The following is a 23,172-nucleotide window of genomic DNA, read 5'->3' as shown; positions in this document are numbered from 1 at the left end:
CGGCACTTTGGGTTTTGAAAAGCTTCTATGGGACTGCGTCAGGAGGGCATCTGCCAGACTGATGAGAACAGGTTTGTTTTATTTATAACCTGCTTTTCCCAAAGCGGCTCACAATGTAAACGTACATAATAAAAATACGTATAATACATGTAAAAACAAACAAAATAAGCAGCCAGTGTTTACACAAAGGCATATACCTTAATGCCCATATTTCATATTACAAAATAAATGTCTCTTCAATAACTTCTTAAACGCATCAAGATTACATTGCTTTCTGATGTGCAAGGGTAGTAGATTCCATTCCTGGGACCCCCTACAGGAAAGCATAGTTAAATGTGACGTATTCAGTCTCAATTCCCTTACAGATGGCACAGACAAATCGCCATGATGGACAGAGCGCAATTTTGATAAAGGGACATAAGCCTGAATAGTACCCACCAAACTTGCAGGAGCCAAAGCATTCAAACACAAGTATACCATCGCAAGCGGTCTGAAGTATATACGATCTTCTAACTTCAACCAATATAGCGTCGTGTAATATTCTGTGACATGTTCAGTCCTTTTCAAGCGAAAGAGTTCTAATCACTGAATTTTGTGCAACCTGTAATGCACTCAACAGGGTTGTTGGTAAACCCAAGAGCACAAGATTACAATAGGCCAGATATGATAATACCGTTGACTGCAGAATGACCCTAAATATGCCAGGAGGCAAATACGGTTGAAGCCTGTTGAAAAGCCGCAATCTGAAAAAAAAAATCTTTTTTATCAATTCCTGAACATGACTTTTAAAAGTCTATTTCGAGTCTACCACAACACCTAGCTACTTAACCTCATCCCAAAGCTGTAAAGTTTGAGGGGGCGGAACTGGGCGGGGCTATGGGTCCAGATTTATTTAACTAAAATCTGGTAAGCCTGACCTAACTGAATTGGCACAATACTCTTAATAGGCTCAATAATTGGAAAAATCTTAACTGTGCGATAGGTGTCTATCGCATGGCACTTAGTAGCTCCTAACCCCTAAGTGGGCATTTCTATGGGCAGAGTGTGACTTAGGTGCCACGAAGCGCGATTCTCCAAAAACTTAGCGCCTGAAATGTAGGCCTTTAAAACCCTCGCCTACATTTCAAGTACTTAAGTTAGTACATAGGCACCATTAGCCGCGGTTCTGATCAACACACAGCATTTATAAAATCAGCCCCACTTTGTGCCCACTGTCTCTTTTTCCACTGGAGTTTCTCTGCAATCAGAACTGTTTGAGGCCCATTGTGGGAGCTCAAAACTATTTTGGTATTACAGTGGGGCCCCTATACACTTGTATGCTTAGAACCCATCTGAATGTTAATCCTGCCCTGCATTAAACAGATGGAATTAAACATGAACAGTCATACCTAGGCTCTACGGTAGGGAGCTGCATGGGGTTCTTCCAGGATGCAAGAAGTTGCTGCGGGATTCCTGCGGGAGTATAGTCAAGATCTTTGGTAACTCCAGAATGAGGCTTGGAATGCCCAGAGAGGCAGCTAGAACAATCATGATTAAATAGCGAATACCATCTAAAAAAAATCACTGGAGGCTGTTAGAGTTAGGAGGAAAGTGAGCAAGTAAATAATAGTGTTGACTCTTGTGGCTGTGGGTGGAGATGGAATGGAATGGATCTTAGTGGATGCAGGTGGGTAAGAGTTAAATTCCATTGGGGATGAGTGAAACTTCTGTCCCCATGTGACTCTCCAAAAAAGTACTGCAGCTGTATTATGATTCTCTGCCCCATGCGGTGGTAGAACGCAAGGGCTCTTTGAAGGCCTCAGGAGCCACTCTCCTAGGAAGAAAACAGTCTTCTAGGAACTTGTAACATAACATAGTAGATGACGGCAGATAACGATCTGAATGGTCCATCCAGTCTGCCCCTTAGTTATTCTCATTAAAATACAATGATGATTAATAATAGCTTTATTTATATCCCGCCTTACCTTGCAGTTCAGGGCGGTTTACATCAAAGAGAAGCTGCATAGTATGCAGTGAGATTACATTACATTTTTAAATTAACTTGTCTCTTCTTGGATATTTCTGAGTCATAGACTGTAAAGTTCAGCTGGTATTGTTCGAGGTTCTAACTGCCGAAGTTGCCATCTAAGCTCACTCCAGCCTATCCAACCATCCCTTTCTTTGCAGGATACCAGTAACATCCTCACGTTCCAAGTGAGTGGAATTCCCATTGATGCCCTCCCCAGCCCATCCTACACCGAATCACCATAGATGGGACATAAACCGTACAAGTCTGTCCAATACTGGCCTTCGTTCTTAATTTATACCATTTGTTTGTTTTCTAATTAGAGATCCTTTGTACAAGAGGTTTTTAGCAGTGGCCGGCACACTGAATCCTCTGCGCCGCTCCAACTCATAGCAATTCTATGACCATGCAGAGCATTCAGCGAGCTGGCCAGCGCTAAAAACCTCTTGCACAGTTTTGTAAAGGGGGGGGGGGGGGAAATAAACTCACACAATCACTCTGGAAGGGGATCAACCAAAAAAGAGAGACGTTTTCCAGGATACTTGATGCAGGGCTGGCTCGGCCTTTAGGCAGATGCCTAGGTTGTCAGCTTCTGGGCAGCAGAAAAGAACAGCTGCACACACATGATCACTCACCTCCGTTGTACCAGGGAACTACTGTACTTCAGTAAGAGCACCCAGCTTCTGCCTCCTCCAGAATTAACCCTTTGTGGACTAGATGCTTCATCTCCCACCTGCAGGCAACGGCAGGAAGAAATTTACCAAGTTTCTCCACATTTGCAGAAAATATGTTTGCCTTAGCAACAGTGTTCATTAACATCAGCTGACTGATTGTCTCATTGTTAAGTTGTCAAACTTGTCTAATTTGGAAGATCTTTTTTTAGGAAGGTTTACGTAGTGCTTAAATTCTTGTGTAGATGTTCCATGTGTCACCTGTAATGCAAGGAAAGCACTGAAGGCAATTTCCAGTAGGGTACAGGGATATCATGCAGTGGTGTAGTAAAGGGAGGGCGGTCTTGCTCGGGGCGCTGACACCCCTCCTCCCCAGGCCTCCCCCTGCCCTGCACATGCCCCTTCCCTTCCCCCATTCCTTATTAACTTCAGCGCGAGCAGCCACCAACTTGTTGCCCGCGTCGGCTTCAACGCTCTCTCTGATGTCACTTCCGGAACCCATACCTAGGAAGTAACGTCAGAGAGAGCACTGAGGCCGATGTGGGCAGCAAGCTGGTGGCTGCTCGCACCAAAATTAAAAAGGTATTTTTAAATTTTATTTATTTAAGTATTTATATACCACTTATAGCCCATTCAGGCACTCGAGCATTTTTCCGTGTCTGTCCCAGCGGGCTCACAATCTATCTAATATACCTGGGGCAATGGGGGATTAAGTGACTTGTAAATCAAAAATAAATATATATAGAGCCAGAGAGATTATCTATAATTACACAAAAATACCTCTCATGTGTAATCTTCAATCCTTTTTAAAAAAAATAAATACAGTGATAAGCGTTCTGCTATTACACTTATCTCTGACAAACCAATGCTTATAACGTTAATTGTCTTAATAAAGAGGAGAGGCCTCAGATCCCCGTGTGTTGTCAGTAAATTAACTCAACAACCACACTAGATAGGGTAAGAACCTCATTGGCACTCTCCCCCTCCTGCCACAAAAATGCTTAAAAATTTTTGTATGATTCATATAAAGAACTTAGCTCTCTTAGGCAGGGAATTCTTGTTATTCTCTTTATCTCTTTTTGAAGACACCCCTTAGTCTAGAAGTGATGATCACCTATTTTCTGATAAAGTTTAATCTTTGTGTTGCACCACTAAAAATATTTTTTTAAAAATCTTTGTGAGCAGAAAGAGACAGAGGTAAAAGATGTGTGAAAGACACCCCACTTCTTCCTTTCCCCAGTCTATTTTATTTTTATTCTTTAGATTTTTTTTATTAGCATCTGTTTTATTGTTGTTCATTATTTATTATTCTTTATGTTGTTATATTGTCGTATAGTCTGAACTATGATTATACTTTATACTTTTATATATTTTTAACTTTTCTTGTGTTCATGGCATTCCTTTTCTTTGTTGTAAACTGCTTTGATGTTATAGCGAAGAGTGGTCTATAAATACGAATAAACATAAAAGAGGTGCCAAGGCAGGCAAGATCCAGGTCAAATGCTATGTTACAAGGTGGTTCAGTTCTCCTGTTTTGGTCCTAATGTGATCTTTTCAGCAGAGCGAGATGACAAGTGAACAGATTCTCCAAAGATTTTGACATCCGTTTGCTGCCATTCTTGGTTGTTCATGTGAACAATATAATGTATGAAATGTATACTGATTTGAAACGAATTCCCCAAAACACCAACGGTGAAAAGCAAAGGGTTAAAAATTAAGTCAGCGACCTTGCTCTTTTTTCAGCTTATCAGAGAGTCTGATGTTCAATGGTCCTTGAGGATCTAAGGCACAGATTTAATCTAATTGGAAATCTAAATGTTTATTGCAATGCAAAATTGTTCTGCCTCTATCAGGCGCAATGAATATGTTCAGATCCTTCACACTGAATTATACAGTCCATGCCAAATGTCATAACTGTGCTGTGCTCCCAGTTCCAGGATAGGCATCTGCTGAAATTACAGAGATCCAGCCTGGACCGAAAAGTATTCCTGAGGAGAAATATGAAAAGGATTGGAGCTTTGCAGTTGGCATTGTTAGATGCTAGGTTAGAATATTGCTAGTACTCAGGGGCGGGGGAGGGCAGTCTGCCGGCACCATCTTTGTGAGGGCGCATGCACCCGTCCTCCTCTTGCCCTCACCCCCAAGTGCCCCACTGCCGCGCACGTCACTTCCCTTCCCCCATAGCTCTGTAACATTCCTGGCGCAAGCAGCAACCACCATGCTGCTGTCGCGCCACTGTCGGCTCTTCCTCTGATGTCACTTCCTGGATCCACGCCTAGGAAGTGATGTCAGAGGAAGAGGCAACGCTGGCTTGACAGCAGCTTGAGAGTTGCTGCTCGTGCCAGGAACGGGAGGTAGGGGGAAGGGAAGCAGCGCTCGCACAGAAGGAGGGGGTGGGAAGGGAGCATGTGAAGGGGGCAGAGAAGAGGGCGAGGGAGGGGAACCACCACTCCGGGAACCTCTCACCCTCACTACGCCACTGTCAGTACTGTAAAGGTTCTGTGCAAATTGACTAGAAAGATGGGAAAAAAGGTTTCTTAGTGTATTAAGCATGTTAAAAAGTAACATAGTAACATATATTAACTTGGAAGGACAATTTCAAAACATACTTCTAAGTCCGATTTGGGCGTGTGACATTAAGAAGTCCAAAGTCGGCAGGAAGAAAATGCCTATTTTCAAAAGGCAAACCACCATACATCTATAAATAATTTTTTTTAATTCTCTATCTGGACGTCCAGGCCATTGGGACACCTAGATCACCAGGGCATCTAGCTTTATACCACATTTTCGACAAAAATTTCATACAAGTCCCAAATGCCCAGAACAAGACCATTTTGATGTGGGAGGGGCCAGTCCTGCAATGAAATGGCCACCCAGACTTTGCAACAGAGCAGTGGGGCACCTTAGAGGGCACTGCTGTGAACTTCACATAAAGGGTACCAGATAAACATCTCACCAGAACTCCCATATAGGTTATGGTGAGCCCCCCCCCAAAAAAACACCCCCAAAGCCCACTATACCCATCTGACTTCAACCCAAATAGCCCTTATGGTTGCAGGTGGCACCTATATGGCAGTAGAGTAGGGGTTGGGGAGGGGGTTTGGAGGACTCACATTTTCCACCATGAATGTAGTGGTTAGAGTGGCTTATGGGCCTGGGACCTGTGTGCAGTTCTACTAGGCTTTCCTATACTAGGTGCTGGTGTTCTGGAGACAGGTATGTACGTTTGTATTCTGATCTTTGTGTGTATGAGGGGGTCCATGAGCACTGGGGAAGTGTGGGAGTTTCATACCTTGATGTAGTAGTCATCTGGTCAGTTTGGGCACCTTTGTGGCAATTAGAACCTTCTAAAATAGGTCTAGTTCCAAACATATAAGTTCCGTCCAGGATGTCTTGCAAAATGTTTGATTATGTGTAACCTGCCCTTGAGACTGCCTATAACATGCCTCCACCACACCCATCTTGTTCTCTGGAACACCTTGTTAGATGTACAGAAAGACTTTTTGATTATCAGCCGATTTAGGCAGGTTTTCGGGCGTCTGGATGTTTTGATTAGGCCCCTCATAGTAGATGACAGTAGATAAAGACCTGTCGGATCCGTCTAGTCTGCCCACAAGATAAACTCATAGTAGAAGGTGTGATGTTATATTTAAATATATTTGGCCCACAGCCTGAGCATTATTTTTGTTTCTTTGGCTACCTGATCTTGACTAGTCCTTGCCATTTTCAGGACACAGACCATAGAAGTCTACCTGGCTCTAGCCTTGTTCTTCATCTATTGAAGCCCAATCCATGGCAGATATTACATTTTAGGCCTTAGTCAATGCAGAAGAGTGCGAGCACTCCTCCCCTATTTAGCACCTGCCCATGAAAGCTTAATTTGCATCTGATGTTCCTTCACCCTACTGTCTTTCCTAGCATAAATGCTAAGGGCAATCATGTATAGCGTAGAGGACCATCGTATGCCAACATTAGTGCAGAGGTCCTTTAATCTTGAGAATACAAAATCTGGCATCTTTATTAATGAAGACATCAGTCGATAAGAAGCGAGCTTCTGGCACATTTCTTAACCACAGTAGAAAATGCATTCCCTGTATGCCAGTGTTTCATTTCCTTTTTAAATAAAGCTAAATTGAAATAGATTTATAAGGAAGGGAACCAAGTTAATATAACCAGCAATTATTTCCAGAGAGTCAACATAGCCGCTCCTAATATATAGACAAGTTTTGACCCAACATATAAGAATAGCCATACTGGGACAGACCAATGGTCCATCTAGCCCAGTATCCTATTTCCAACAGTGGCCAATCCAGGTCACAAGTACCTTCTGGCAGAAATCCAAAGAGCAGCAACATTCCAGAGCTGAGATTGTGATGTCATAATGCCTCATTCCACCAATGCCTAAGAGCCATCTTCAGCAGTGATGTCTCAATGGCTTGATAGAAACATAGAAAAAGACGGCAGATAAGGGCCGCGGCCCATCTAGTCTGCCCACCCCAATGACCCTCCCCTATTTATCTCTGTGCAGAGATCCCACGTGACGATCCCATTTCTTCTTAAAATCAGGCACGCTGCTTGCCTCGATCACCTGAAGTGGAAGTCTATTCCAGCGATCAACCACTCTTTCGGTGAAAAAGTATTTCCTGGTGTCGCCGTGCAATTTCCCGCCCCTGATTTTCCATGTATGTCCTCTTGTCGCCGTCGGACCTTTGAAAAAGAAGATATCTTCTTCTACCTCGATACGGCCCGTGAGGTATTTGAACGTCTCGATCATGTCTCTCCTCTCTCTGCGTTCCTCGAGTGAGTATAGCCATAATTTATCCAGCTGTTCCTCGTACGGGAGATCCTTGAGTCCCGAGACCATCTGGGTGGCCATTCGCTGGACCGACTCAAGCCTCAGTGCATCCTTGCGGTAGTCCTTGGTTGTACTTGGCTCACATAAGAATTGCTGTACTGGGACAGACCAAAAGTCCATCTAGCCCACAATCTCAGCTCTGGAGTGTTGCTACTCTTTGAGTTTCTGCCAGGTACTTGGGACCTGGGTTGGCCACGGTTGGAAAGAGGATGCTGGACTTCATGGATCTTCGATCTGTCCCAGTATGGCAATTCTTATGTGAGCCAAGTATAGGACAATCAAACCATTGTGACATCACTGATTTGGCTCTTAGGCATTGGTGGAATGAGGCTTTATGACTTCACAATCTCAGCTCTGGAATGTTGCTACTCTTTGGGTTTCTGCCAGGACTTGGGTTGGCCACTGTTGGAAACAGAATACTGGGCTTGATGGACCTTCAGTCTATCCCAATATGGCAATTCTTTTGTTCTTATATTAGTCACCTAGAAATGTTGGATTCAATATTTGAGGGACTTATAGAAAGTAGGAGGGACTCCTCTCTCTCTGTACCCAGATTTTCAGCAACAATATGTGGACAACATTACTGAAAATCTGGACTGTCCCCCCCTTGGTAATATTTGGATCATACTGGGGCGAAGCTCAGGTGGAGCTGGGAGTTACTCAGCCAGTAGCAATATTTTGTCTACTGTCCCAACTTTATCCAGGTTAGTTATCCAGGCACTAGTCTGAATATCACTGGTTCTCGTATACGTAGCATGACCACTGAATATTCAGCATTGCCAGGTATCCCAACACCAGCACTGATTGTTTGGATATTTTTTAAAAACCAACAACGCTGACTACCATGGACTGAATAATAAAGGGCTCTTTTTGACACTCATGTTGGAGCTTTCATTTCTCTTTTATTAGAGCAATTTACACTTTTTAAGGTGGATCGTCCACTAAGGATAACTTCAGTGTTTATGTTCCCTTCAGTGCGTGCATGTCTTTATAAGAAATTTTTGTATCGAACAATTGCATATCAGTTGTTTGCTTCTTCGACTTCATATATGCACTTCCGAAAACTATTGAAGACTTCCCTTTTTGTAAGATTTCTAGGAAAGTAAGGAAGATATTTCTTATGTACTTCACTGTGGTGTTCAGTCTCTTGATGTAAACCGCATCGATCTGGAAGGTATTGCGGTCTAGAAATGTAACGTAACATAATGTATAAATTGAGAAGATACCATTTTTTTCTTGAGTAAATGTGTTTTGTGGTATTCAGATGCTATTGTGTCCAGCATCGCTGCTTCCACTAGGAAATCCATTTTTACTTCTGCAGAAAACATATAATTTAATTCAGCACAGCATGTAAGCAACTCTCCATCACCCTTTTCATCTGAATCAGTATTTAATTAAACAGTTAATCATCAAGAGCACATCTGATGACTGCTCTGAAACTTGTTATAAGGGGATTCCCATATGCAGAATTTCGCTGCCAGTGACTGGATTTAGAGGGACTGTCTCTGCACTTCCCAGGGCTAAATGAAAGCTAGCCACAAATATTATAAAATGTTTTTCATGGGATTCAGATTAGCAACAATGAATGAATTGAAAACTGTGAGCCCTGTATTCAGCAGTATTTATCTGAACAGGAGCAGCTAATTCTTGTGGTTATTCCTGGATTTTCAGTGGTTTTGTCCAGATAATGCCACTGAAAAGCTTCATTGACCTCCTCAGCACTATCCAGATATTTCCAGGGTGCTTCTGGGGTGGATAACTCCAGATACGGCTAATTTCCAGTATAACTTCCAACATCCCGACCAGTGTTTTAAAGCAACACCAACTACAGTTTCAGTGTTGGGGGGGGGGATCATTATTCTTCCTAACCTCTTCAAACATGTAGACCCTGGTTATACATGTAGTTGGGTCCCACACTTTAAAAAAAACAACAGTTCTCTAGAAGCAAATAATTATTAAAGAGCTGGAGAATTTGGTGGAAGTTCCTTTTTCTTAAAAGAAATATCCTGCTAATATTCTTCTGTGCGTTGATATATTTTTATATGTCTCAGCAGTGGATTGCAGTTAGGACCTTCAAGGGATTCACCTTACCCCCTGAAGGCCCTGAGGGAACTGCTCTGAATTTGATTGGTTGCACAGGCAGCAGGAAGAAGCTGCCCAACCAATCAAATTCAGATCACTACTGTCAGGGTCTTCAGGGAGCTAGGTGAATCCCCAGCCCTAGAAGCCCAGTTTGTTTGGTTTTTTGTTTACTTTTCGCTTGTTGCAGTTTGACTGGTTGAGCAGGCTGCCTACTCAAGAAATCAAATGTAAACAAACTGTAGAGCTGGGAGTTCACTGAATCCCCTGGAAGTCCTTATCGTATGCCACTGTGTCTCAGATTCTTTGGGTTTTCATAAAAGGTTTCCCCCCCACCCCCCAAATCCTGCCTATTCACGCTGTGCCCTAGTGTTCGCTAATCCAGCTGGAGCAATATATCTTCTCATATTCATGAGGTTCCCCTGTGCCAAGGACATGTGTGGGTTGAAGAGATCAGAATCTGTGCCCAGGAGGGACAGGGATTGTGTATTTCTGCATGCCAGGTTGATGGGTCCTTGTCTGCCACTGGTCTTTGCTGGTGACACAATGTAAAAAGTGACTGTGAGGTCAATGGTCCCTGCAAACTGAGGACATAGAAAACAAGTGCTGAAAGACCGAACTTTGGTTTCTTTATGAAAAAATGAAAATGCACAAATCTAAAAAACAAGAACGGATATTTGTAAAAGAAGAGGAAGAATATAAGTGATGATTATACACAAATACTGCATCACTGGATTTGCGTGCAAATTGTGTTTTCATCCCACAGCAAAGCTTCAATTTCTTGCGTGCAAATTTTGCTTTCATCCCAAAGCAAAGCTTCAAGTGTTTATAAAAGGCTTTCAAACTTAAAAAAAGCCAGTATAATTAATAACGGCACAGTGACCTTTGCAAATATTTGTTTTTGAGAGCTTAGTTTCTAAAATATATAAACAGTTGTTGAGCAGATGGTCCAGAAATACAATTACTACATCTAAGTTTCAGAAGAAAGAATACCCTGTGGAATATCCCAAAGGGCCTGATGGCTGGACCAAGCCGGTGGGCCCTGAGGTCAACCAGAAATGAGAAAGCAAATAGAGATTATGGAAAAAAATTTTAAATTTTTGATAAGAAAAGCTATGGCTTTGAAGACATGCTTGGCAGTTTAGTAACTCCTGGCCTTGGCAACAACAATTAAATACAAGTTTTTCTAGTTAACTTTAATCTTTATAAATTATGTTCTTGGCTTACATATTTATGGTAGTACTTTGTATAGAATGTCAAATGTACACATGAAAAGTAAATTAGAAAAGTCACTTTTAAAGCCTTGTTTTTCAATTTAAGGTTCTCTTAAAAACATATGTCTTTAGGCAGGCCTTTAACAAAGTTAAACAAAGTTATACAAGTCAAGTAAATAGCCTATGGAACAAATAAAGTATTTAAAAAAAAAATGATATGCAAATAAACTAAACTAAACTAAACCTTGGGTTTATATACCGCACCATCTCCACGAATGTGGAGCTCGGCACGGTTTACAGGAAGAAAGATGAGAGAGGAACTACAGTGGAGAGATTAAAGAGTTAGGTGTAAAGGGGGAAGGTGAGAGGCCTAAGAGGGGGGAAGTGTTACAGTTTTGAGAATAGCCAGGTTTTTAGGTGTTTGCGGAAGAGTTGGAGGGAGCTTGAGGTTCGGAGAGGGGAGGTGAGGTTATTCCAGATCTCAGTGATTCTAAAGGGGAGGGATGACCTAAGTTTGCCTACATGGGAAATACCTTTTATGGAAGGGAAGGATAGTTTAAAAATTTGGGAGGATCTGGAGGAAGTAGGGGTTGGGGAGTTCCAGGATAGAGGGATAACGGCAGGAAGGATGCCATGTAGGATCTTGTAGGCCAGACACGCACATTTGAAGTGGATCCTGGGGATTACTGGGAGCCAATGGAGCTTAGACAGGAGTGGTGAGACGTGATCAAATTTGCTTTTCGCGAAAACAAGCTTAGCTGCGGCGTTCTGAATCCGCAGTCCTGACTTACCGAATACCTTCAACGAGATATTCAAGAAGGCACCGATGAACACTCTGTGATTGTTGTTAACTGGATATGTTTCCAATCCATTTTGGCCCCATCATTGATCCTTGCATGTGAAAAATAGCTTTCAAAGGGAACCAACGATAGCTGAGCCTAAAACTCCAAACTATGTCCAAAAATAAGGACAATTAAACAACATTTGAAAGATTTTTATAGTTTTGGGACTGTAGCCACACTGCAATAAAGCCATCTGTTTGCATATTTTCACCGAGCTGTAAACAGTTCTGTGAGTTATAGTCTAACAGGGTTGTGCATATTAATACCCGCTGTTAGGCAGGTCTCTGTAAGCTATACAACTGTGCTTGCTTCTGGCACAAAAGTCTGGGGAGGGGGGAAAACAAAGGGGCTCCCCATCCTTATTGCATATTATTCAGCTTCCTATCATGCTTGGAGTCTTTGGTGCTATAACTGATGGCTCTCTCTGAGGTGTGGCTTCTGTATTGTCATAGATATTATAGGAGGAAAAGTTCATTCACTGGAAGAAATAACCTTCTAACTGCCATTGAGCAATTCTTGTTTTCTCTTTATGTCTGAGGACGAGAAAATGGTACATTTCCATCAGCAGCCAGAATGGGACGATTCAGCGCGGTCAGTGCAGGATGTTTAATTGCAGCCTTTTCAGTGGGACTGCAGACTGGAAACTGCCTGGTAGAGTTCAGTGCAGTGAAGGTAGAGAAGAAGACCCATGAGAACATAGGAATTGCTATACTGAGACAGACCGAAGGTCCATCAAGCCAACAGTGGCCAACCAGGTCCCAAGTACCTCCCAAGTAGTAAAACAGATTTTATGCTGCTTATCCTAGGCATAAGCAGTGGATTTCCCCAAGCCATCTCAATAATGGCCCATGGACTTTTCTTTTAAGAAATTATCTAAGACTTTTTTAAACTCTGCTAAGCTAACTGATTTTACCACATTCTCAGGCAACAGATTCCAGAGTTTAATTACCAAGTTTCCAAATTTATTTGTAGTTTGATATACCGACCATCGACATGTAACTGGTCAGTTTACAATGCTAAAAGTTTAAATTAAAATAAAACGAAAATGGGACAATAACATTGACCTTGGACGAGACATAGACAAAATGAAACGAGAGGAACTGGGGAAAGGGAAAGATTCAAAATTACATTGAAGTAATAAAAAATAAATAAAAGGGAGGTAAAGAGGGGGGTGGGAAGGATAAAGAGGAAGGGTACATGTGTGAATAAATATTTTCTCTGGTTCGTTTTAAATTTACTACTTAGCAGCTTCATTGTATGTCCCCTAAACCTAGTATTTTTGGAAAAAGTGAACAAGCGATTCACATATATCTTTTCCACTCCACTCAGTATTTTATAGACCTCTATAATATCAACCCTGAGCCATCTCTTCTCCAAGCTGAAGAGCTCTAGTCGCTTTAGCCTCTCCTCAAAAGGAAGTTGTATCATATCTTTTATCATTTTCGTTGCCCTTCTCTGTACCTTTTCAGAACATAAGAATAGCCTTACTGAGTCAGACCAATGGTCCATCAAGCCCAGTAGCCCATTCTCACGGCCAATCCAGGTCACTAATATCTGGCCAAAACCCAAGGAGTAGCAATATTCCATGCTACCAATCCAGGGCAAACAGAGGCTTCCCCCATGTCTTTGTTAATAACAGAGTATGGATTTTTCCTCCAGGAACTTGTCCAAACCTTTCTTAAAGCCAGCTACACTATCTGCTCTTACCACATCCTCTGGCAATGCGCTCCAGAGCTTAAGTATTACATTACATTAGTGATTTCTATTCTGCCATTACCTTGCGGTTCAAGGCGGATTACATCCAAACTAAAACAAAATTACATTCAAAATTTGAAGGAATAGAATAAGCGATGACATAGAATTTTTAAGGTAATATATGTTGGGTAAAGAGTTACCAAAGGGAAGTGGAGGTCTTTAGGAGATAAGAATAGGGTGAAATTATGGGTTTTAGATAACGTTTGGTAGATAAAAGAGTATTAGAGAGATCTAAGGGTAAATAGAGTGTTGGATATTGGGTTGCGATTGGTTTTATGTGTTTTTTGAAGAGCTCTACTCCACTAAGGATTTTGTAGACTTCAATCATATCTCCCCTCAGCCATCAGAAATACTTTCTCCGTTTGTAAGCACTAAGTCCAGTATGACCCCCATCCCACATGGGTTCCATTACCAACTGCTGGAACAGTTCTCCTTGTAGAGAATCCAGGATCTCCTTAACAACATTCAGAAATACATCACTTGGCATCCCCCAAAACCTATTAACTCAATGTCCATAATATTAATATTCAATGTCCATTGTCAATCACCAATCGTACAACCGATTTGGACTCCCCATAGGTAAATCCAGTCATACGACACGCTGTTAAACTGTATTTGACCATTAAATCTCGTTAACACTGAGGATAATTTATGTGTATAATGAATAAACTATATTATGATTAAAAATTAGGCAATAGCTTCTTCATGTGTTGAAAGTTTTGATAAACTGAAGCTATTTATTTGTAAAATTTAACCCCAGAATATTAGATAATTTGGTGGGTACATATTCATTGTGGATATCCTGAAAATCTGACCTACCTGTGGTGCCAAATGAAAACTTGAATGAAGGTAAATTATATGAGAAAGTGGTCCAAGCTAGTCTAGGTGCAGAGTGAGCGGATAGTTAGTCACCTCATGTACTCGTAAAGGCTTCGGAGAAGAGTCAGGTTTCACCTGCTTTCTAAGTACACATAGTCTCTAGTTAAGACATCGCCCCTGGGAATGAATTCCAGAATGTGGTCCAATACAAGGTATCTTGCAACTAGAGAATGACACAGGGACAAATTTTTCTCCATCTCTATGGGAGCTCGTTTTCCCGTTCCCTTGAGTTCTTTTTCTGTCCTCATCTGCACAAGCCTCAAACCCTTTAAAATCACAAATGTTTGGTTAAAGCAAAGCTTACTGGATTAGGGCAGGGACAGGACAGGGATAGAGAGATTCCGCTGGGATAGGGACAATTTGTCCCCATGTCATTCTCTAGCTCTGAGCTGCTCTGACATGAGCACAGAAAGCAGGTTCAAACTAGAGAATGACACGGGGACAAATTTTTTCCCATCCCCGTGAATACACTTCCTGTCCATGCCCCATTCCTGCAAGTTCTGTCCTCATCTTCACAAGCCTCAAACACTTTAAAATCATACGTCTTTAAGGCTTGTGTAGTTAAGGCAGAGCTTACAGGAATGGGACAAGGACAGCGTCAAAACTCACGGGGACAGGAAGTTGAGTTCCTTTGGGGACGGGGCACAATTTGGCCATTCTCTACTTGCAACACAAGTTCTAGAAACCTTCCATTTTTACTGCGTTCCCTTTTTAGCCTAGAAGTTAGAGACTAGAAATGGTTCTCCCAGCCTAAGAATTGTGCTTTTGTGCTCGACTCGTACTGACATTTTCTCCATTAAATATTAGTCTTTTCTCCATCCATCGTATCAATAAAGATCTCCTTGCATAAGACTTGACTTCCATCAGCTTCATTCTTTTTCAAATCTTTCTTGAATGTGTTAATTAAACTTCTGGGAAAAATTAAGAGACAGGTTTGAAACATTTTTTTTTTCTCTGAAGTATCTGTGAAAACTTGTTAAAGTAAAATCTTATAATAAACGTTAATTAATGTGACTGGTAATTAATTCACTGGGGTTGTTGTGGGTTCCATTGTTAAGGTGCAAATTGCTGGAAGCTCTTAAGCTAGTTCTAAACGCTAGACAGGGAGCAGAACTCCCAAAAGTCAAAAAGATACGTAGAGATCTCTAGTAAACTGTGATTTGCGGCATGATTCATCCTACCTCCTTTGTCACATGCCTACTGGAGAGCTGGGCAGCTGTCTCTGAGAGCGCTTTTGTCTAAGGACAACCAAGAGAGCGGGTCTGGTGGCACTGACTCAGAGCTTGGCATGCATTTCCTTCCATGGCCTTACTGCGTGTGGTCTTTGTCTTTCACGGTGCAATGTGGCCAGAAATCAGAAACTCTGTGATGTGCACTAGAGAAACAAACAGAAAATTCTCTCTTCCTGTAGTGTGAATCAATAGCAGCAGAAATATAGGGGCAATTAAAACAGTCCTTCATCCCTCTGCAGATTTGCAGAGGAAGGGATTTATTGCACACAGAGAGAAGTAGGACAGGAAAAGCTAAGTAATGAGAGGCGGGGCAGGAATGCCAGGGTTGAATTTAGGGAAGTTAAAGGTGGAGAAAATATTTTTTTTTTTTAAATTGTAAGGAATAAAGTAGTAATGATTAATTTTAATAAATTTGTATTCTGCCATGGCTGACCTATGCCATGTTTAATATTCACAGCGACTGTTTAAACACTAAATAATGGCTATTCGTATAGTTATGCTGTCCTTTCAATGTTATTACTTTTATTAATTATCTTAATAGTGTCTGTAGCCCGGGGGGAAAAAGATACCCTTTAGTGAGCTATCATTAGTCCTTAACACCCCCTCCTAAATTCTATGTGATACAATTTGGTTCTATTTATATAGGTAGTACAAGTAAGATCTTTTCTGGGTGTTCTCAAGGTGAAGGGTGTGTCCCAAGGGCACGCATAATTGCTTTTCATCTTGAGAGCAGAGTGGTCAAATTAGGGCATAGGGCAGAGGTTTGTGGGCCATATAGACCGGTACCATGTTGTGGAAGAGTTTGTAGGCCATTACTAGGACTGTACATTGTTTGTTGATCAGCAGCTAGTGGGCAGCGCACAATTCTGGGGTGATCGGGTCTCATATGTGGCGGCATTTTGTACTTGTTGAAGTCGATGGAGGTTTTTTCAATGAGCCCATTTAGGAGCACATTGCAGTAGTCCATAAAGGCGTAAAGTAGTTGAGAGAAATGAGAGGCCAAGAAGTATCATCTGATTTTCCATAGTTGTCAGAGGTAGTAGAACGAGGCGGATACTACTTGGGAGATATGGTTGGAGAGAGAAAGGATGCCGTCACGGATTACCCCTAGGCTGCGTACTTCGAGCCTGTTCCTCCCTTTTGGGGGAGGAAGTGGCATGGCATAGCTTAAGACTTCACACTCAGGACTTTCACATCTACTGATTAATTTAATGGATATAATCAAGTGGTCAAACTTCTTTCAGAGTTAAAATGATTGTATAGTACCATTACAGGAATTATTTTATAGTCTTCTGGTTTTACCATGTGGGACCAGCCTTGGCATCAGAATCCCAGCACTGATTCCAACAGAGTTGAAAAGAAAAAAGAATTAATGAGCTCGAAAACCTTGACTTCATGCCCTGGTGTCCTTATGAAAATTAAGTCTGTCCCTCAGCATCTTTCAGAAGACTTTGCTGTATGAAAAAACAGCTCTGGAATGACAGAGCAGCAAACTTTGATCACCAGCTGAGAAAAGGAGAGTTAAGCGTTGCTTTTTCTGCAGTCCGGATTCTAAAATTCTGAGGTTTCTCCTTCAGTTTAGGCAGAGTTTGAAAACGAAGGAAAGAAGCATCTGATGCTCAGTGGTGCTTTAGATGTTTTCCTGTGTCAGCTCAGCCTTTTTCCTCCCATTTTGTGCTCAGTGTCTCAGAGCTTTAGTGTGATCCGAAATCTGAAGGTCTCTTTGCAGAGCCCTAAGTCATTCAGAAGAGGAAAGTGCTGGTGCATAATGGATTCATTATTTTTTACATGTAACTTTTGCTATTTGCAGGGTGAACATAAAAATACCCTGCTACTGAGGTTAGAAATATGAAAGCAAAATATATTGCAAGGAGCTTTAGGCCTTTCTAGTCTCTTAAAATGCCAGTAAAATATATCAATACAGCATCAGCATTTCGAGTGGAAGTTTAAGCCCAAGTAAATCCAGACATCTCATGTTTGGAAAAGAACATTGAATCTTCTTTTGCTGATACATTATTTTTTCTGCAACTACAATAGTTTTTGCTTTTTTTAAAAAAAGTTTTTTCTCACTTCTTTTTACTACGGAGCGCTTCAGGGCAGGTTTTTCAGTCCTTTCAGAAAAAGCTATTAACATATTTATTTACATCTGCTTACAGTGTTAATTAACATTGTCTGTATGTCATGTAGCCCTTGTTTAATTCTATGAATGTTATATTCTGTTACTTGCTCAGAAACGTTAAGATGATCCTTGAGAAGGGAAGTTATCACCATAAGGATACTGTTATGCCAACTTGTTTTACCACAAGTTGGGTTATTTTAGTGCAGGGTCCCATTTTATGCAATGAGATCCTGTTAACAGTATCTCCACATTGATAACTTTCCACCTATATGGAATGAAAAGCAAAATCAAGTTTTCAGCTCTGTTTTGGAACCTAAGATTCTACGCTTAGGTCTGCAATTAGTTTTCTGACATTGTGGAGAGCTAAGTTGGGTGTCTAAGCTTCTATCGTTCTTCTCCACCCTTCATCTGCCCAGCTGAGGTTCCTACATTTGGAAACCTAGTGATAACTAAAATTGACAGGCCTTCGTCAAGAGCCAATTGAGGATCCCAGTTCTCAAAGTTAGATTTTCAGATTGGCCTAGTGTGCAGGGTGTACATTTTCATAGTAATTCAGGTGAATTGTGTCTGTCTTTCCTCAGTTGGTCATGGGCAGAGTGAAGGGGACCGCATGGTTGTTTCCGATTTTCAAGTTTTTATCCGGGACAGTCTGCAGCACATCGACCTTGTGAAGAAAGAACATCCAGGGTTACCCATTTATATCTTTGGACATTCAATGGTGAGTAGTGACCCAAGCAGCTGAACTTTGCCTAGATGAGTTAGTTGTAGAAAGAGTTTTAACGTCCTTCTATTTCAGTGTTTAGTAGTAAATTTTCTATTTTCAGTTGCCTTTCTACTTTGGAAAGCAGAAACCTCCAGGCTTTTAACACAGATCACCATACAGTTCCGTAATTATATTCTCCATCCACTTTCTAATTATAATTTACCTTCACAATTCTCTCCTTCCACTGGGAGACAGAATTACCACTTACCAAGCTTTGTACACAAAAGACTTTTATTTATTGAATGGTATGGAAAAAATGAGCCTACAACCTGGACTTTCAACCATTCAGGATATTCATTCCACCATTTAAGTTTTCTGTACTTTTTGTTATAACCTTTGGTTCAGGTTTATTATATTTGATTAACCACCCAAAGAAATAAATTGATCAAGGTGGAGTATATCTTGAAAATTCCAGGAAAGTGAAAAGAACTCCTTCAATAGGACAGTAAAGAAAACAGAAAGATGCGCTTGCTATATTTTTCAGACACTGGCGTCAGTCCAATCGCACTAGAGTGAACCCCCCCCCCCCCCAAATCTGCTACAATCTATTATAATTCAATGGAGAATGCCTTTTGGAAAAAAAAAAATGCACTTTAAGGTAGTGCTTAAATGATGCAACAGAGGACGCCAGAAGCAAGGCCCAAGAAGCCAGTTTGTCCATCTAAATGTAGTCAGTGGGACCTGGAGGATTGCAATAAATTTTGTTGTGAAGAGAGTAAAGCCCAATCTGACATGTGAGGTACTAGATAATGAGATAGAAACTCTGGGGTCCCTTGTACACCAAAAGAAGTATCTTATAGAGGATACAGAAATAAACAGGGAGCCAGTGTTCCTCCAGTAACAGAGGAGTAACCCAAGCATATTTCCGCTTCCCCCCAAAACAACTTAAAAGCAACATTTTGAATCCTTTGAAGACGCTGACTATCTCTTTGACAAGCGCCTTGAACTAACGAATTGCAGTAGTCAATATAGGAGAGCACCACTGAATATACTCTATACGCCCCCATGTCTAACTAGTGACGGATTGAGTGAATCTGACATAGTTTCATAAAGCATTTCTGAATTACAGTGGTAATACGAGGGCAAAAAGTTAGTCTAGAGTCTAATTGGACCCCACTTTGCTGAAAGGTGCCATTATTTTCCTAAGATATAAGGGTGGGGGGCAGCATCTCTGGGGTAGCTATTCAGCTGGCGGCAATGAGTGTTTTTTTTTTTTTTAGCCATCACCAGCATTATTCCCAGATTTTCAATATTGGGCCAAGTCTGGGCACCAGCACTGTATGTCCAGATTTGTGCAGCCAATTACCTCTTATGTGGTTAAGTATAATTCAGCTCTTAACTGCCTAAGTGACATTGCATAAAGATAAGACTGAGTTTTATGCGGTCTGATTTTGGTCGCATAACATGAGCAATTAAATGCTGACGATCATCACTTATTCACATAAATGCCAACGCCATCCCTGGGCTGCTCACAAAATAGCCGGTTTAGAGGACTATGGTGATATTCAGTGGCACGAACCAGTTAAGTTGCCGCAAAATATCAGTGGATAGTCCCACACCAGCATTTTAACCAGCTAGGATCCATTTCTGGCCCATTGAATGACCTCCTTCCCAGTGGCCTAGTAATGGGGGGGAGGGGACCAATGATATAGGGTCTAGTGCACAATAGACAGAACCTTGAATTTCACCCTTTGCTGCACAGTCCCAATTTGTTCTTTTGGGTGATGCCAGAACTAATTTATTGTCTCATAAGGACCTAAGCACGCGTGATGGGACATAGGGAATAATGAAATAATTTAGATAGCTGGGTTCAAGCGTATGGATAGCTGACAAACACGTGTTAATGCCACTATTCCAATTTATATGTGTAGGTATCGGCATTTTTTGAGTTGCCACATTTCCTCTCTTGATTTTTTTTTTTTTCTTTATAAAATGGCTGTTCCCATTGCATGCGCGAATACCCAGGCGCTCCTGGATCTGTTTTTCTAAAACGCCGTTAGAACTGAGCAAGTACCACCTGGATGTCTCATTTCCAGTCTCTATGTAAAATGAGGCTCGCAGAGTACGATCTCCGTACAAAACTTGCCTTCTCATTAGTGACATCTGTTGTGTTTTGTTTCAGGGAGGCGCCATATCAATCCTTACTGTGTCTGAGAGACCGAGCGACTTTGCGGGGCTGGTTTTGATATCGCCACTGATTCTGCCTAACCCACAGTCTGCAACATCTTTCAAGGTGACAGTGAGAAGTTCAGAAATAGAATTCTGATTTTCAGAGGCATGTTTAGAGACCAGCTTCTTGAAGGAGAATATATAGATTGTTTGCAGGCTGTGAAACTGTCAGCTGAACCAGCATAAGAATTGCCTAAATATGTTACACAGGAGCTCCCAGGACTGCAGTGGTTTCAAAGAGAATACTGGCATATTTGGATGATTCTTGTGCTGATCCAGTAGAACGCAAGAGAACCTGTGAAAAAATCCCGTTTTCTCCAGATATAGCTGCTAGAATTCCTCATTGCCGGATAGTGAAAACTATTATTTCTCAATTATTTGGGAGTTTGTTTTAAAGGAAAGGGGCGTGAAAGTATGAGCCTAGGAGTTGTGTTCATCCAATTGGGAACACTTATAGGATAGAGAGACATTACAGTATGTTTCATATTCAAAGATATTTATCTGAATAACATCAGCTGTTCTCCAGATAAATACCAAAGATATTTACTAGTACTGTCCGGATAGTTCTGCTGAATGTCCTAATGGATCGTCTTGGCACTGTCTGGATAGTTCTGATGAATATCTTTATGGACCTTCTCAGCACTATCCAAATCTGCCAAATGTCCTTATGGACCTTCTCGGCACTATCCAGATTGTTCTGCCAAAAGTCTTTATGGACCTTCTCAGCACTTACCCTCACTACGCCACTGGATCAAGTTTCAAGTTTATTAAAATTTGTTATACCACCTAATCAGACTTCAAGGCGGTTTGCAAAGGTAAAATACATAAACACGCAAAATACATAATCAAATGAACAGGGGACAATGTTATAATAATAGACAAACGCAACAGAGACAATAGGATAAAGGGAAGAACTAAACGTATAAAGAGAAAAGAGGAAGTAGGGAGGAACGCAAGGGAGGGAAGACAGAACAACCAGCAGTTGTGCAACATGGATCCAGTGGTTTGGCCACTTTCTCGACACAGGATGCTAGCCTTGATGGACTTTTGGAATGTCAACTGTTGTTACAGAACTCAACTGAGGGCTTCACAAGATAATTTCTCTACGGCAAGCCTGCAGTGGCTCAAAAGCCTTTCCATTTACAGTAATTGGGAAGAAGCATTCAGAAAACAGACGGTGCTGCCATAGAGTCCCTTGAGCAGATATAGATATATACAGTACATCAAGAAGAATGCAACCAAGGCAACTGGCTTCAACTGCATGGAGCTGCTTTAACATGCAAAACCTGACAGGAGAGCTGAATAAAGGTGGAAAACAGAGAGAGATTGAAGGCTCCCAGCGTGAGAAAAGACAAGAGACCCATCTCCTAAGATTACCTTAGCAAGAACAAGGAAGCGTGCAGAGCCGCATTAACGCTGGGAAATGGGCTGTTAGTAAACACTTACCATTAGAAATGTCACAAGGGATGGCTTTAAACATCCTTTTTTTCCCATTTTCTCTAGTTAATATGCATTTGAATTTCTTAACGTTTGTGTTATGACAGAATTTACTAATTAGCTTGTTTTATTCCCCACAGGTTTTTGCAGCAAAAGTTCTTAACCACCTGCTCCCAAGTTTCTCATTAGGATCAATCGATCCCAACATTATTTCTCGAAATAAGGAGGAAGTAAGTTGTTCAGAGCATGTTGTTGGTTAAGAAATGGATTAATAGCTAGGGTTTCCAGATTTTTGATGCAAAAAAACAGAGGATGCAGGGCCCTGCCCCATTCCGCCTCCCAACCACAGCCCCAAACAAACCTCATCTCTACGAGGCCACGTCTGGAGGGTCACTGCACATACGCAGATGTGACACGATGTCACATGCCCTCCAGGCATGGCCCTGAGCTCAACACTTTTCAAAACCCAGACAAACTTCCAGGTTTTGAAAAGCCGTCGAGATGCCTGGGCAGTCCGTGTAAACCCTATTATGTGAAATATGCCAGAGCTGTGTAGGCACTTAACTACTCACCCAGTTCAAATGTTTGCACTGCTAATGGGTTATGTTTATGCCTGGGAGATGCTGATTTCACCTCTCCAATTAACCACACTGGTCATTTTCAGTGACCACTCCTCAACGGCTTTGAAAGCTTGACTCCTTCAGGTCTGTTGAAGGTTACTCCCAAGAAGAAAATCCATAAAATAGGGGCTTTCTTTTCATACGGTGCCTATGGGAAAATGTGGAGAGAAATCATTTCATCGAGACTTGTCTTCAAGGGGTACAGACCTGCATGGCACCACACAGTTTTTGAGTTGCCTTACACAGCTTAACTGACTTTTATTATTATGAAACTCTTTTTTATTGGTAAATAGAATAACAACTCACAACCACAGAATACAGAAAAGGATTGTAACAGTTACAAGAAAAGTCAAAGGAGGTCACCTCCCCCCCAAAGAGGACTGGACTCTGATGTCCTCTCAGGGAACAAAGAAACCCAAACACCCCCCCTCAAACCCATACCCCCCCCTTCCCCCCAAACCCCGCCACCCCCCAGCCCCAACAGAAAGAATCCCAGGTCAGACAGGTGGAGCAGAGTATAATTGCAACCCAT

General features: G+C 41.6%; 1 protein-coding gene across 7 annotated transcripts in view; it reads left to right on the top strand.

Annotated features, from left to right (window-relative positions):
• Positions 1-23,172, top strand: part of MGLL (monoglyceride lipase) — a 103,051-nt gene that overhangs the window by 59,454 nt on the left and 20,425 nt on the right. For all 7 annotated transcript variants that reach the window (XM_033926454.1, XM_033926458.1, XM_033926453.1 and 4 more), the window contains exons 4-6: positions 18,233-18,369; positions 20,537-20,647; positions 22,161-22,250. In XM_033926454.1, coding sequence (XP_033782345.1) covers positions 18,233-18,369; positions 20,537-20,647; positions 22,161-22,250 — 338 coding nt within the window. The remainder of the gene's footprint in view (positions 1-18,232; positions 18,370-20,536; positions 20,648-22,160; positions 22,251-23,172) is intronic.

This window comes from Geotrypetes seraphini, chromosome 17 (genome assembly GCF_902459505.1).
Source record: "Geotrypetes seraphini chromosome 17, aGeoSer1.1, whole genome shotgun sequence".
Lineage (NCBI taxonomy): Eukaryota > Metazoa > Chordata > Amphibia > Gymnophiona > Dermophiidae > Geotrypetes > Geotrypetes seraphini.
The sequence above is the reverse complement of the archived record's forward strand: the minus strand, read 5'-3'. Positions and strand labels throughout refer to the sequence as shown.